General features: G+C 43.3%; 1 protein-coding gene across 4 annotated transcripts in view; it reads right to left on the bottom strand.

Moving 5' to 3' along the window:
- Positions 1 to 9,576: 9,576 nt before the first annotated feature.
- Positions 9,577 to 17,369, bottom strand: part of PUM2 (pumilio RNA binding family member 2) — a 75,522-nt gene continuing 67,729 nt past the window's right edge. For all 4 annotated transcript variants that reach the window (XM_075861057.1, XM_075861060.1, XM_075861059.1 and 1 more), the window contains 4 exons: positions 15,690 to 15,815; positions 14,263 to 14,384; positions 13,931 to 14,123; positions 9,577 to 11,035 (listed from right to left, as the gene is read on the bottom strand). In XM_075861057.1, the coding sequence (XP_075717172.1) occupies positions 10,904 to 11,035; positions 13,931 to 14,123; positions 14,263 to 14,384; positions 15,690 to 15,815 (573 nt within the window). In that variant the 3' untranslated portion in view covers positions 9,577 to 10,903. The remainder of the gene's footprint in view (positions 11,036 to 13,930; positions 14,124 to 14,262; positions 14,385 to 15,689; positions 15,816 to 17,369) is intronic.

The raw sequence follows: 17,369 nt of genomic DNA, 5'->3' as shown, positions 1-17,369 counted from the left end.
TGTTTATGTATGGCCCTGTTCACACAGTATTTTGCAGGCAAAAAAAAATCTGCCTCAAAATTCCTTAAAGAATTTTGAGGCAGATTTTGACCTGCCCACACTATCTTGCCGCGTTTTTTTGCTGTGTTTTTTGCTCGCGGCGATTGAGGACAGCAGACAAAAAACGCAGCGAAAAATGCATTTTCTGCCTCCCATTGATTTCGATGGGAGGTCAGAGGCGGAACCGCGGCAAGAAAGAACGTGCTGCTTTTTCTTTTTTCCGCAACTGGCTCCCATTGATTTCAGATTAAATCAATGGGAGGCGGTTTTGGAAGTTTTTTGGTGCTGATTCTGACGCAGTGTCCGGGTCAATATCAAGGCCCAAAAACTCTGTGAACTGGGCCTGATTGTTAGGGCTTATTCAGACGAACGTGTAATACATCCGTGCAACGTGCGTGATTTTCACGCGCCTGGCACGGACCTATGTTACTCTATGGGGCCGTTCAGACTGTCAGTGATTTTCACGCAGCGTGAGTCCGTGTGTCCGCTGCGTAAAACTCACGACATGTCCTATATTTGTGCATTGTTCGCGCATCACGCACCCATTGAAGTCAATGGGTGCGTGAAAATCCCGCCCAGCACTTCCACAGCCGTATAAACTATGAATGAAAACAGAAAAGCACCACGTGCTACAAACATACAAACAGAGTGTCATAATGATGGCGGCTGCGCGAAAATCACGCAGCCGCGCATCATACGCTGCTGCCACACGGAGCTGTTATGACCTTTTGCATGCACAAAACGCCACGTTTTTTGCGCGTGCAAAAAGCACATGCTTGTGTAAATCCGGCCTTAGGGTAGGAACACACTAGGCATGAACACTGCGGATTTTATGCAACACATTTTATTGTGGATAATCCGCAGCGTATCACAGTCGCAGCAGAGGGGATGAGATTAGAACAAATCTCATCCACACGCTGCAAAAATAATGGACCTGCAGTGTGACTTTTGGCTTTTTAAGCCGCAGCATGTCAATGTATTCTGTGGAATCGCCGCTCCTCTGTTGCAGAAATGCTGCGGTTCTGCCGCAAAAATCACACATGAGAAGAAAAAAAGGTACTTTTTTAAATTGATAAAAAGTTTAGACTTGCCCCGGCCGTAGTCCTGGTGACGCGATCCTCTATTCTTAGCGCAGCCCCGCCTCCTGTCATGACGTTTCATCCCATGTGACTGCTGCAGCGGTCACATGGTCTACAGCGTCATCCCAGGAGGCGGGGCTACGTTCAGAAGAGAGAGATGCGTCACCAGGACTACGGCCGGGGCAAGTCTAAACTTTTTTTCCCTGCAGGATTCCCGCAGCGGACATGCCTCACCAAACCTGCGCCACTATTTGGTGCGGTTTTGCTGGCAGAATTCCCTGCGGCTACCGGGGCGGATAAGCTGTGTCGTTTTACTCAGCATATCCGCCTAGTGTGTCCCTTATGATGTCGCTCCTGGAGCTGCTGCCGGTCTCTAAATAGGCAGTTGGTCCAGTAGAATTTGGAATTATTTTTTTTTGGGAACCAGCTTAAAAAAATACAAAACTTTTGTGTTAGGGCCTGTTCACATCACCGTTCGCTTCCGTTCCGGGGTTCCGTCTGAGGTTTCTGTCGGGTGAACCCCGCAACGGAAAGTGAAAGTGACAGCACAGCTTCCGTTTCCATCACCATTAGCGCAGTCGACTGCGCTATTGATTCCGTCCGAAAACCAGCCGGAATGGTGACGAACGGAAACCATTAGCGATGTTTCCGTCACCATTGAGATCAATGGTGACTGAAACGGAAGCTGTGCTGTCACTTTCACTTTCCGTTGCGGGGTTCACCCGACAGAAACCTCAGACGGAACGGAAGCGAACGGTGATGTGAACAGGCCCTAACACAAAAGTTTTGTATTTTTTTAAGCTGGTTCACAAAAAAAAATAATTCCAAATTCTACTGAACCAACTGCCTATTTAGAGACCGGCAGCAGCTCCAGGAGGGACATCATAAGGGACACACTAGGCGGATATGCTGAGTAAAACTACACAGCTTATCCGCCCCGGTAGCCACAGGGAATTCTGCCAGCAAAACCGCACCAAATAGTGGCGCAGGTTTCGTGAGGCGTGTCCGCTGCGTGAATCCTGTAGGGAAAAAAAAGTTTAGACTTGCCCCGGCCGTAGTTTAGGTGACACGTCTCTCTCTTCTGAACGTAGCCCCGCCTCCTGGGATGACGCTGTAGACCATGTGACCTGCAGCAGTCACATGGGATGAAACGTCATGACAGGAGGCCGAGCTGCGCTAAGAATAGAGGATCGCGTCACCAGGACTACGGCCGGGGCAAGTCTAAACTTTTTTATAAATTTTAAAAAGTGCCTTTTTTTTTTTTCTCATGTGTGATTTTTGCGGCAGAACCGCAGCATTTCCACAACAGAGGAGCAGCGATTCCACAGAATAAATTGACACGCTGCGGCTTAAAAAGCCAAAAAGCCACACTGCAGGTCCATTATTTTTGCAGCGTGTGGATGAGATTTGTTCTAATCTCATCCACTCTGCTGCGACTGTGATACGCTGCGGATTATCCACATTAAAATGTGTTGCATAAAATCTGCAGCATTCATGCCTAGTGTGTTCCTACCCTAAGGCCGGATTTACACGAGCGTGTGCTTTTTGCACGCGCAAAAACGTGGCGTTTTGCGCTTGCAAAAGGTCATAACCGCTCCGTGTGTCAGCAGCGTATGATGCGCGGCTGTGTGATTTTCCCGCAGCCGCCATCATTATGACACTCTGTTTGTATGTTTGTAGCACGTGGTGCTTTTCTGTTTTCATTCATAGTTTATACGGCTGCGGAAGTGCTGGGCGTGATTTTCACGCACCCATTGACTTCAATGGGTGCGTGATGCGCGAACAATGCACAAATATCGGACATGTCGTGAGTTTTACGCAGGGGACACACGCTGCGTGAAAATCACTGACAGTCTGAACGGCCCCATAGAGTAACATAGGACCGCGCGAGGCACGTGAAAATCACACGCGTTGCACGGATGTATTACACGTTCGTCTGAATAAGCCCTAACAATAAGGCCCAGTTCACACAGTTTTTGGGCCTTGATATTGACTCGGACACTGCGTCAGAATCAGCACCAAAAAACTTCCAAAACCGCCTCCCATTGATTTAATCTGAAATCAATGGGAGCCAGTCGCGGAAAAAAGAAAAAGCAGCACGTCCTTTCTTGCCGCGGTTCCGCCTCTGACCTGCCATCGAAATCAATGGGAGGCAGAAAATGCATTTTTCGCTGCGTTTTCTGTCTGCTGTCCTCAATCGCCACAGGCAAAAAACGCGGCAAGATAGTGTGGGCAGGTCAAAATCTGCCTCAAAATTCGGTGCGCGGTTCCAGGCGGTCGCCGGTGCGCATGCGCGGGAGTTTGCGGGTGCGCGTGATCGGTCGCACGGGCGGCGGTGTTTGACGGCCCCCATGACGACCCCCATGCTACCCAGGGCCGCCATCAGGGGGGTATTAGGGGTACTGATGTGAGAGGCCCGGCCAAACCTAATTGAAAGGGGGGCCCGCAGCTCATGACATTCTTTTGGTGAAAAAAACAGGCCCCATTGCAGGGGCCTGTTTTTTTTCTACCAAAGGCAAGTCGCGGCAGTTTGCCGGGCCCCCCTTTCAATTAGGTTTGGCCGGGCCTCTCACATCAGTACTCCTAATACCCCCCCCTGATGTACCATGATATAGTGCTGGACGGAGTACCGTTAACAGGCGGTGCCACGGTAGGGGGCCCTGAAATTCCTGATGGCGGCCCTGCTGACATCACTGTGGTAGCATCTGCGGAGGGCACTGTGGCCTTATCTAGGGGTGTGTTGCATTATCTACAGAGGGCACTGTGGCAGCATCCACCGAGGGCACTGCGGCAGCATCCAAAAAGGGGCTGCCCAATCTTGACATGTGTGTCTGCCAAACGCTGCGAACTGAGCCTCCGGACTGCATTTAGCGACACTTAAACTGGAAAGCTGGATTGTTGAAATAAGCACGTGGAGAAATATCTCAAATTTTAAACCTACCGGTATTATTATAGTAATGTAGTATTGTAGTATTATTATAGTAATATAGTGTTATTGTAGTTCAAATAACTCATTGATTAATAATAATTTTGTATTGTATCAAATTTGAAAGTAATGCGGCCCGTCAACTTCCCATTTTTTCTATATGCGGCCCACTTACCCGGCCGAGTTTGAGACCCCTGCATTAAGGTATGTCCGGGCATCTATGTGGCTTTATTAGGAGCCACAGGGCAGCACCCGCAAAGGACAGAGGAAGAGGTAGGCAGATCTGACAGCGCCCAGGTCAGAGTCCTCACAGGAGGGTGCACTGGAGGTGAGAAGTTGGACCCCTGTGGTTCTTTCCCTGTGCTATCAATTCACTTCTTCGATTGCCTCATCCTCATTTATCACCCTTTTCCTCCCAGCCCGTGTTTATATGCCCCTGTGTATTGCCCAGCAGTGTGTTCCTCTAGGGTCATCTGCCCCTCCTCCATGTCTGCTGCTGACACCATCACTTCCCTACAGGGGGTCTCTTTCTCCTCCTCACCCATTCACTCGTGTTTTTTTACTCAAGTTCACAGTAAAAATGTGTTGGTTTTTTTGCCACGAATTGGGGCAAAACCGCATCTTTCTGACGCAATTACTAATAATTGCGGCAAAATTGTGCGGTTTTGGCACTGTTCCAGGCAACAACAAAAAAAAATGCATTTTCACCGTGACGTGTGAACGCAGCTTGACTGGATCTGTGAAAATTGCAGCGGACGTTGCTGCACATTAATTTCTAATGGAGAAAAAAAAACGCTGCGTTTTGCGCGCGCAAAAGGTCCGTGTGTCATCAGCATATGATGCGTGGCTGCATGATTTTCACGCAGCCGGCATCATTATGACTCTGGTTTTATGTTTACAAACAGAAAAGCACGTGGTGCGTTTCTGTTTTCATTCATTGTTTGTACTACTGTTGCGCAAGGTGCTTCAGTGTGCCGAGCGCAGTTTGCACGCACCCATTGACTTCAATGGGTGCGTGCTGCACGAAACACAGGCAAATATAGGACGTCATGAGTTTCACGCCACGCACATATGCTGCGTGAAATTCACTGACAGTCTGAACAGCCCCATTCACCAACATAGGTCCGTGCAATGCGCGTGAAAATCACGCGCGTCGCACGGACGTATAACATGTTCGTGTGAATAAGGCCTTATGTTCAGTGTGTAATATAAAAAAAAAAAAAAAAAGGCTTAGAATTACCTGAACTCGCTATCAATGCATGGAAGCCGTGTTATGGTTTAGTGTCCGTTCACACAGTTTTTTTTAGCGCCCAATTTGAAACAAAAACTGCATTTGAATTAGCACCAAGAAAAGGCCAAAATCGCACAGCGATTTCAATGGGAGGCAGAGACTTTTACTTCCTGGGCAGTTTTTGACCGCTGGCGAGAAAAAAAGGTTTCCACCTCTGACCGCCAATTGAAATAGGAAGCAGAAAAACCCACGGCGCTTTGAGCGTGTTTTTTGCCCGTGGTTCTTGCATTAGATGCAATGGCCGCAAACAAAAAAAAGCCTTATAGTAATTTTTCCCTGCAGAAACAGCGAGTTATTAACACCACATATTCCTGTTTCTTTTATTTCAATTACCACAAATGACATACTCCTCCTTGGCTAAAAATACTTCTCAGAAAAAGCTAGGATTATTTTTACTCTGCTGGAAAACATGTAGTGTGATCACCAAGTAAAGACTGAAAAGGCTCAGTGTCCGTAGGCGGGGTATATCCTCTACGAGGGGCTAGATTTATTTTTTTAATTCTTTGTGTCAAGCCTTCTAGTGGCATATATCACGGTCTGTGCCCCCAATGTAACAAACAAGATATACAGTAGGATATAAATTCCAGCCATATACTCACACAAGCCATCCACTAGGATGAAGACATCTAGACTGACTATCCTGGTGGATCATTCCATGCTCCATCCCCTGTATCCATCTCAGCAAGTCGGAGGAACCAGTTGCTGGAGACTGCTGCAAAATTCTGAGGCCTAGTCCCTTGGTCTGGCTGGCTCCTTTAAAGGGGTTATCCAGGGACCCAATAATATATTTATGTGAAACCAAGTAACTTACTAACATACTTTAATTAAAAATTCTATACTAAATGGTGCAGTTCAAACCTCATGAATTACTCAGGAAGTGCTGGAGCTTTTCTAATAATGATGACGCTCCGAAACGGCCCCACGTGACTGAGTTCTTGCTTCATGTGCTGTTCGTGAACATAACCGCAAGGGGCTGTCACATCATTACCTATTGCTTGAGTCCCGAGCAGAGAATCAGCTAGCACTATGCTCGGGACTCAAGCACTGCATGTTTGGTCAATTCAGGGGTTTCCCATCGCTGGAGTCCCCGAGCAAAGCATCAACTGATGCTCTGCCTGGGGACTCCACAACTTCTGCCGACATCACTGTCCATATATGGACAATTACATTGGCAGCACTACTGGAGTCCCCTGAGCAAAGCATCAGCTGATGCTCTGCTCCGGTACTGCTCTGAAATATCCCACATGTGGCCCTAGTGCGCTAATTGACAAGCAAATGCCTCCGAAGCAAAGGAGCACCTAGTGGATTTTGGGGCCTCCTATTTCTTAGAATATATTTTAGGCGCTATGTCAGGTTTGAAGAGGTCTTGTGTGGCCAAAACAGTGGCAACACCCCCAAAAAGACACCATTTGGCAAACTACACTGCTCAAGGAATTTATCAAGAGGTATAGCGAGCATTTTAACCCCACAGGTTTTTTGCTGAATTTAGTGGAGTCTGTAAAAATTGTAATTATATTTTTCCAATAAAACGTAGAAATTATACATTTTTACAAAGAAGTAGAAAAGGCACCCCAAGATTTGTAAAGCAATTTCGCCCGATTACTGCAATACCCCATATGTGGCAATAAACGGCTGTTTGGACACACGGGAGGGCTCAGAAGCGAAATTTGGCTTTTGGAGCTCAAGTTTTGCTAGATTGGTTTTTGGGTGTCGTGAAGCATTTGCAAAGCCCATGAGGGACCAAACCAGTAGACACCCCCCAGAAGTGACCCCATTTGGGAAACTACAGCCCTAAAAAGAATAGAAGAATTTATCTAGGGGTAAAGTGAGCATTCAGATCCCAGAGATTTTTTTCTGCTGAATTTAGTTTAATTAGGCCACGAAAACTTCTATTGCTTATTTTTTTTTTTTTTTTTTTTTACAGCATCCATGGTCAAAAGTAAAACACACCCAGTTGTCTATTAAGAAACTCATTAGCATAAATCTAAAATAGGTCATAACTCCGTCAAAAATGATAGTTTTTCTAAATAAAAAACACTGCTGTAATCTACATTACAGCTCCGATCACATCATGTACAAGATAGGCCACTTATAATGTGGTGACAGAGCCTCTTTAAAACGCTACCAAGATCTATTCAGAAATGAATCCACACAGAAGGTTGATAATAAAAGCGTACATTCACGTTCTAGCATTTCTGTCAAGACCCCTTCCAGGCAGATGATCAAGGAGACCCTTGCCGTTTGAACTGAAGGAAAAATACAACAAACGAAAGGATTAAAAAGTATTTTAATTATACACATGTGGTCACAATTCTGCCTTTTAAAAAGATCATTGGAAAATGTACATAAGGCCGCTTGTAAATGTACATCTATAGATTATTGATACAATGTTGTATGTTCACCAAAATTGACAATAATTTACATAAGGTTTTTTTTTTTCCTCTTGGCTTTGAGCAGGCGAATCAAAAATACAGTACTATACAAAGCAAGCCACTGGCCTTATTACTGGCGAGGCTATCCGGTGTGAACAGAACTTCTATACATGAACATATATATAGAATTTCTACTCACCAAGCACAATGTACGGCACTGATTCCTATCAACATGTTCGAGCCACGGTGTAGAAACAAGAACGGGTTTTCCAGCGGTAGATAAATAGATAGCTGGTATTTATATATTTATATAGACTTTTTTTTTTACCAAGCTGTAGAAAGACTGGTTAAAAAAAACAAAAACAAAACCACTTGATTTAGAGAAAAGAAATTTACATTATACAGCACTATTTGCCAAGGCAATATAGAGACACCCAAATGTACACTAAAATGCAAAAAGTTTTTGCCCCTTCCCAGATGAAGAGGTTAAAACGAAGTGACATGTACAGCAAAAAAAGGTTTACAAATGTACAATCTGTACAACCAACTACAAAATAAGCAAGGCTTGTATTAAACATTGAGACTGTAAACGGTCAACTACTCATTAGTTACACTTATACAATACAAAGCAGATATTTATATATGAACCCAAGAAGGAAAAATTACAAACAGAAAGCCATTTGAATATATATATATATATATATATATATATATATATATATATATATATATATATATATTTATTATCATGCGCAAAAGGGACTTTTATCCACTATCTAAATCTATACGATTTGGCTAATCATGACAGCAAAAAAGATTTAAAAAAAATAAAATAAAAAAAAATATCTATATATTTCACACTATTGTGTACATAAAATAAACATAACATTAACTACCACTGCAGAGCTAAGCAATGATTCATCGTCAGTGCTTCAGTAGGTGCTAAACAAGAAACAGAACTGAGTCGTCGTCTTTTACGACTCCTGTATTTTATCTGTGAATCGAAAGGCTCTGGATATCATTTTATTCAGCAGCCTCAGGGGTTGAGGTTAACAGAGGAATGAATTGAAGCCTCTGTTGAATGTAATCTGCATGATTTGTGCACCAGATCCCTTTTTCACTTTGGGTACAAGGGAAAGAGTAATTCGGCCTTTATTACTATAAACAGCCTCTGATGGTACATATAGATTTAATGCAAAATAAAATAAAAAAAACATTAGCCAGCTTCATACATCGGCTGCCGTGTTATCACTTTTGTCGCGGGGGGAAATTATTGTAGAATGAATAGAAAAAATATAATTAAAAAAAAAAAAAATATCACAGCTGTTGTGTATCCACACGTCTTTCCAACAGGCAGTAAAGTGTGATCGACCTATCAATACATGTACTGCAGGACATCAAAGCCTGTTCAGCTCTGCTACATGTTGCTAGGAAGCTAATAACAGTATTTATCCATTCTCAACTGAGAACAGTGGTCCACAACCTGCAGACTACAACTCCCAGCAGGTCATTGTCATTTTTAAAGGCTGAAGAGCAGCAGTTTGCAGACCATTGCCTTTAGAGGATTGAGTAAATCTTTGTGTGTCCTGTTCTTACACACCTAGTCTAAGTAGATATTGTGTGGTATGAGCAGCTATTCTGGGATACGTAACCTACGAATTAATAGCAACAGTGAGGTCACCGAGGATGGACGGACCTCTATGGGGTAATAGCAGGGACGCCGCTGATCTAGGGCCACACTTCTTGGACAATAGTGGTCTGGGATTTAAAAAAAAAAAAAAAAAAAAAAAAAAAAAAAAAAAAAAGGTCTGCTTTAATTAATTTCCCCAGAAACCGTGGCACTCTTGAATACAGGTTTTTTATGGGGGGGGGGGGGGGGGGGGGGGGGGGGGACACCCTGTTTTTCAGTTGTGTCACTGCTCTAACTAAAGAATTACATGGCGTCCACTGAAATTAATAAATAGACACCCACAGTCGTCCTGAGCCTCAACCGATGCAGCTCTCAAAGTAATCCAATGGGTACACAACCCCCATAAAGTAAGGGGTTATCTAAGACAGACAAAACATTGCTACCAACATGATGCCTTAGTTACGTTGCTGGTCCCTAAGCCGTCATCCTATGAACATGGTCTCAGCTTGAAGGGCCAAAACTTATCTAGGATATGCCATAAATGTCCGATAGATGCAGATCAGATCTATCTCTAGAACGGGGGGCCCTTCTGACCTACATCTATCGGACATTTATGACATATCCTGTGTATATACCATAAATGTTCAAGATGGGAATACCCCTTTAAAGAAGACCTGTCCATTCTGTATTATAAAAATACTTGTATTCCCCATAAACACCTAATATTCAGTGTTGTGCAGTTCCTCTGCTTTTCCTGCTGGAAATGTACGAATAAATTGACAACTGGATATCACTCCCATTATCAATGGTGGGTGTCCCTACACAGTTTGGTGCTGTCCAATCATAGTTGTCGGTGTCAAAATGTGGAGGGACAAGACCCAATTGACAAGGGGAATGGTAACAATCAGTTGTCCAGAAGGGCGGCACAACACAGAGTTTTAAACTAAGAAAAGACTACAGAAATTTTTTTGTATTTTTTTTGGGGCGAATACAACCATTTACTAGAACAGAAACGTCAGGTGAGCTTACAGGTTCTCTTCAGATATAGGACCTTGACTGTGTGGGTAGCGGACTAAACTGCGGTCCTGTATGTGCCTACATGCCTGTGGAAAGAGACTTGAAAAGTAGTTCAAAAAGATATAAAAAAAAGCAATAAAGGAGAATGTGTCACAAAATAAGATAAGAACTCTATTTACAAATGAATCCTCCGAGCTCATGGGAGACTGACCCGACCGGCAAACCAGCATTATTAAAATACTGTACTTTTCCCTTTAAAAACTACCACTTTTTACAGGAACTTTACAAGGTAAAAATTTACAAAATATGTGACAGCTTCATACAATTACATCATTTACAGGCTCTGGTTTTGTACTAGCAAGGCGGCTGGGTAAGACTCCCACGGTGGCCGGAGGGAAGCCCCAAATGTACAGAGAGATTTCAAGTGGGATAACAATAAATAGTGTGGTACACGTCGGCTAATGTAAGAGGAAGCGAGGTGCGAGAGTCGGAAGGTTCCTCGTTCATGACTGGTGTAATGCGAGGACTCTTCTTAATTTCTGGCTTTCTCTAGAGCATGCCATTTGATGGTCCAACCATTGGCCCCAGGTCATTGCTAGTCTTCATGTAGTACTTCTCCAACTTAGCCAGTATATGTTTACCATACGTGTATTTACGTAACGTTGTGATGTGTGGTCGGATCTAGTAGGGGAGAGAGAGAGAGAACATTTGTTATTGTGAACAATTAATAAGTAATGGATCTTTTCAATGCTAGTTAGGACTGAGCTTTCCCTAAGAAATTCTAGATACGTTTTACAATGGCAGCTGCAATTCTTCTGAGATCTTCTTTTAAACCCCCTGATTTACAGTACATTGACCTCCTTTGCAGGCAATCCTGCCTTAGGCTATGTTCACACAGAGTTTTTTTGCAGGCGGAATTTCTGCCTCAAAATTCAGTTTGGAAGTTTGAGGCAGATTTTCCTCTCCCTGCACGCCGATTTTCGCTATGTTTCGCCTGCGGCCATTGAGCGCCGTGGGCGTAAAGCACAGCGAAATACGCTTTCTCTGCCTCCCATTGAAGTCAATGGGAGGTCAGAGGCGTAAACGCCCGAAGATAGGGCATGTCGCTTCTTTTTTCCGCGAGGCGGTTTTACCGCTCGCAGGAAAAAGATGCCTCCACCTCCCATTGAAATCAATGGGAGGCATTTTCGGGCCGTTTTTGACTAGTTTTTAGGCACGGTTTCAGCGTAAAAAAAACTGTGTGTGAACATAGCCTTACAGGGGCTGTATACTTTATATTTTAAAGGATTATGGTAACAGCGCACAAATAAGAAAATCGCCCAGTAAGAACCACTGATTGTTTATCGTGTCACTCATGTTACACGTACATGAATCGACTTGTTTTATCTAGTTTGAACTTTTACAATATATCTTTATAGGAGTTGGAGCTGCAAATCACCTGCTACCCTTCACACAACCACGGAGGTTAATGATAAAATTCGTTCGGTTTACATGTAGTTACCACTAAGGGGGGGTACTGCAAACTTCAGTAAACTCCTAAGTGGACTCTTGTGGAAGCTGCCAGAATTCTGTAATTTACTGTCTGTGTGAAGGGAAAGTAGGGAACTTAAAGATCTGAAACAAAAAACGCTGTTCCGACACCTATATAAAAGATGTATTATAAAATGAATTAGCACATCATTTTAACCTATTCAGATTAAGAAAACCCCAAACCAAAAGCTACTTAAAGGGAATGTGTTGCCAGAAAAACATGTTTTTTTTTAAAAAATTAAACATTTAGTGTGTGGGTGATTAAACATTGTTCAAATTTTTTTTATTTTTTTCACGAGTCAGGAAATATTATAAATTAATTCTAATTTATAATACTACCCATTTTTGGTCACTAGATGGAGCTGTCCCCAAAATTGCAGCTTTGCAAAATTGGGTAAAAAGCTCTCGCTCTAGTGAGCTCTCAGCATCCCCCCCCTCCTTTATCCTGGCTAGTGCCGGGATAAACGAGGGGTTTGAACGGTGTAACCTCCTACACTGTGTGTCGCCATTTTTTGAGCTAACACACAGTGTAGTAGGTTTACATACAGTAGTAAACACACACAAACACGAACATACATTGAAATCTCTTACCTGCTCCTGCCGCCGCGGCTCCCTCCGGCCCGTCCGCTCCGTTTGCTGCCGCTGGTCCAAGTGCACAAATCCGGAAGCCGCGACCGGAAGTAGTATTACTGTCCGGCCGCGACTTCCGGTACACAGGAAAATGGCGCCGGACGGCGCCAATTTCGAATTGGACTGTGTGGGAGCGGCGCATGCGCAGCTCCCACACAGACGCCGTACACTGCAGTCACTGGGACGGAAGCCGTTCGCAGTCCCTATGGGACTGTGGCTGCCGTATTCCATGTCTGTATGTGTCGTTAATCGACACACACAGAAATGGAACAAAAAATGGCAGCCCCCATAGGGAAGAAAAAGTGTAAAAATAAGAAAAAGTAAAACACAAACACACAAATGAATATAAACGTTTTTAATAAAGCACTAACATCTTTAACATATAAAAAAATTATTTGTGATGACACTGTTCCTTTAAGAACTCCAGTATAAAAAAAACTAAATAATTTCCAGTACTCTTTGATCCCCACGAATGCATTTTCCTCCTAAGATAAGCCATTTGTGCTGAAGATCTCTCATCTTTCCTAATTCACTAATAGGAAGTTATCATTGTCTGCCTTGTTACATATACAGTGGAGCTGCAGCCCGGTCACTCTGCCTACTAGTCGGATAGCTTTCAATTAGACTCTCCACTCCTACCCTGTAAATTCACTCCTGTAATAATTGCTCTCTCAAACAGTAGAGAGCGAGCAAAGTAAACGGTGAGATAATGTAAAGAGCAAAAATAATGAAAAGTGAAAAGAGAGAGAAAAGAGGGGAGCAAAAATAAGAGGAAAATCAAAAAGACTGCCTGCTTGAATTAGTGCCTATGCTGCTGAGATTACAGGACTTTGAAAACTTGCAAGTTCTCGCTACAGACACATGGACATCTTGTAATTCACTGTTTGGGTAAGATGTTAAAGTTATTTTAGCTTTCTACCTTAATGCGTCCCCCAAGCCTGGAGGAAGGAGGGCTGCAGTAATTCTTAATGCCTCAGTCTATTGAAATGAATGGAGTGTGCAGCCTGGAAGCGAATGAAGCTAATAAACAGCATAAAGCTTTTTTATTTCAAATTTGAAACTTAAATTTACCCCATAAGGAGAAGTTAAAACTGATCACTAAAAAGGTAGGCTTTAAATTTGACTGGATGTTTTCCCACCACATGTTAGACACAGCTTAACAATTCAGCACACACTGAAGGAGATTTATCAAAATTGGTGCAAAAGAAAAGTGGAATAGTTGCCGATTGCAGGCAATTCGCTTCAAGCTCTTTTTCCGAGGCCGTTTTGAAAAGAAGCAATCTGACTGGTTGCTATAAGTAACGACTCCACTATTTTTGCAGCAGTTTTAATAAATCTCCATTATCTTCAAAATGTGTAAGCTTGCTTTACTGCTGAATCCATCATAGAAAATGGATATAACTTTAATGTGTTCACCTTATGCATGATGATTTTGCGCTGAGCAGGCTCTGCCATATCAATCATCTTCTGCACCACGTAGTTTGCATACTGGTCCTTCATCATGGTGTATAAGGCACTGTGAGGACCATCGTTCTGGCAGCAAACCTCATCGATCAGCAGTGCTCTCTCCGCACGGGACGAGTGAGTGACACATTTCTCCACAACATTACTGAGGGACGAGGAAAACAAAGTGAGGATTTAATACAGAGCGGACAACATTGCACACTCATATGGACAGTCAGAGGCTGCCAATATCCACCATTTTTTGTTTTGGGTGGTTATTTTTTAATGAAAGATGATGAATTTACCTGGCAAACTTGTGCTGGCTCAATGCTAAGACTTTTCCTCTGATTTCAGACACAATTTTGCTCTTGTCCTCTGATCGGCCATGTTCTAGTACATGCTGGATGACATAATTCCCATACTGGTCCTGCAACACGACATTACAAATGTGAGACATGGATTAAGTCTTCGTGATCAGCAGTGACTAAAGAATAGCCTATAAATATCTACATAAAAAGTTTTAATTTGTGCAATAATTATCATATATTGAACCTAAATCATACCCAGATTAGGGTTTGTTCACTGTCCCATTACATCAAATTACCGCAGCTAAGTAGTTAGGAGTGTGTCTGGTGAGAAGCTTGTTGACTATTTCCAATGACCACCAGCAGATTTATGAATGCAGGTAAGTTATGAAATGTATTTACAAAGTTATTTTTTATACAGAGATAGATATGAGATAGATAGATAAATAGATATGAGATAGATATGAGAGAGAGATAGATGGAGATAGAGAGATAGATGGAGATAGAGAGATAGATGGAGATAGAGAGATAGATGGAGATAGAGAGATAGATGGAGATAGAGAGATAGATGGAGATAGAGAGATAGATGGAGATAGAGAGATAGATGGAGATAGAGAGATAGATGGAGATAGAGAGATAGATGGAGATAGAGAGATAGATGGAGATAGAGAGATAGATGGAGATAGAGAGAGAGATGGATATATGAGAGAGAGAGAGAGAGAGAGAGAGAGAGAGAGAGAGAGAGAGAGAGATAGATATGAGATAGATAGATGGATATGAGATAGATAGATGGATATGAGAGATAGATAGATGGATATGAGATAGATAGATGGATATGAGATAGATAGATGGATATGAGATAGATAGATGGATATGAGAGATAGATAGATGGATATGAGAGATAGATAGATGGATATGAGATAGATAGATGGATATGAGATAGATAGATGGATATGAGATAGATAGATGGATATGAGATAGATAGATGGATATGAGATAGATAGATGGATATGAGATAGATAGATGGAGAGAGACAGATATGAGATAGATAGACAGACAGAGACAGAATGTGTAAAATGGTGCCCATTAAAGGGAACCGGTCACGTTAAACATGCTGTCTGAATTGCTAGCAGCATTTTATAGTCATAGGAGCTGAGCAAATCGATAGATGATTTTGTGGAAAAAGATTCAGGATAACGCTTATTTAAATCCTTGCTCCCTGTAGCCATAAGAGTGCAGGAGATTTTTTTTATGCATTGCCATCAAAGACTCTATAGACGCAAACGTCAACGGAGCCTTATAAATCCTGAATGTAAACTTTAGACACCGGCTGCCCTTGATCTGCTTGGAGACAAAACATAGTGAAGCCGGTGTATAACAGTATTCAGGATTACACATAGTCCAGTAATAGGAGTGATAAGCGTTACCTGCACCAGCTGCTCGGTGCTCTGATGTAATTCCTCCAGAATAGGCATCGTCTGCTCGACCGTACAATGCTCCAGAATACGCTGTATGACTCTACAGCCATAAGGATGAGTGGAAAGAACATAGACCTAGGGAAGAAAGCAATGTACTTTACCAGCAGGACTCCGCAACATGCCTAGAACACACATCAGTAATGACGGAAAATAAAGCACCACATGGACTGCATTCTTATGAACCCGTTGAAGTCCAAGGCATTTGTTTTTTTAATTTTCGTTTTTCACTCCCCGCCTCCCAAAAGCCATAACTTTTTTATATTTTTTTGGTCGACAGCCGTATGAGGGCTTGTTTTTAGGCGGACAAGAAAATAAATAACACGAAAATAAAAAAATTGTAGCAGACCTGAGAAGCAGGTCCTCTCTGCCTCCTACGGACAATAGGCTAACAATTGAATAAGCCACTGTCTGTTAAGACACTTTTTTTTCCCCCTATCTAGTGTAATAGACCTGTACCCATGGTGCGGTGTCCCCCAATGATATTAATGAGAAAAATTATTTAAAAAAAGGGAACCTGTCACCAGCATTTCACTTACTGAACTCTACTCCCCGCTCACTGGTGTCAAAATTTAATTGCCGCTATCCCCCTCTCCTAAACTCCTCCTCCGACCGTAAATAACGGTCTGCAAATCTTTTGCGCCTTTCATGGCAATAATCAGTTTTGTTCGTTCCTCTTCTTACGCCCGCACACCACCGAAAACTGGCCCGCTCTGAATACCGAAAACCCGTCTGAGATAGCAGGCATATAACCCGTCATGTATAGTTCGTCACCCTTCCCTGCTTCGTCCGGGCCTCAAATCTAGTTACCGTGCATGCGCCGCTATGGCGTCCCGTTGTCTGCATGCACCAGAACATCTATGTGTAAGCGCGGAATTTCGTGTATGCTGGGGGAGGCGAGGAGCGGTCAAGCAAAAGTAAGGAGGCGGGGGTTAACTCGAAAAGGCTTGAGGAATGAAGACATAACTTTTCAAACGAAGATATGACCCATGCTCATTAGCATACGGCACGGGAACACTAAAAAACGGAAAATGAAAAAGGTACAGAGCGACTTAGAAGATAATTACAGGGCTACATAAAATTTATTTTTCACCCACTACCACCAGGTATTGCTGGTTCAATAGGTGAAATGCTGGTGACCGGTTCTCTTTAAGGAAGTAGGAGACAAGTTGAAGACTCAGAGAAACCTAGGACCTCGAAGGTAGTGTATTGAGATATCCTACCAGTGCCACTAGACAGACAGCAGGAGCATGCCACAAGCGTCACTAGAAAGACAGCAGGAGCACGCCACAAGCGTCACTAGAAAGACAGCAGGAGCACGCCACAAGCGTCACTAGAAAGACAGCAGGAGCATGCCACAAGCGTCACTAGAAAGACAGCAGGAGCACGCCACAAGCGTCACTAGAAAGACAGCAGGAGCATGCCACAAGCGTCACTAGAAAGACAGCAGGAGCACGCCACAAGCGTCACTAGAAAGACAGCAGGAGCATGCCACAAGCGTCACTAGAAAGACAGCAGGAGCTTAGGGAGTTAAAAAAGTGGCTTACAAACTGGTGTGGGAAGGAAGGTCTCGGGTTCTGGAGAACTGGGCTGACTTCTGTTAGATACATGCTCCACGGTACGGACAGGCCG

Source organism: Rhinoderma darwinii, chromosome 4 (genome assembly GCF_050947455.1).
Source record: "Rhinoderma darwinii isolate aRhiDar2 chromosome 4, aRhiDar2.hap1, whole genome shotgun sequence".
NCBI lineage: Eukaryota > Metazoa > Chordata > Amphibia > Anura > Rhinodermatidae > Rhinoderma > Rhinoderma darwinii.
This window is presented reverse-complemented; position numbering and strand designations above follow the sequence as displayed.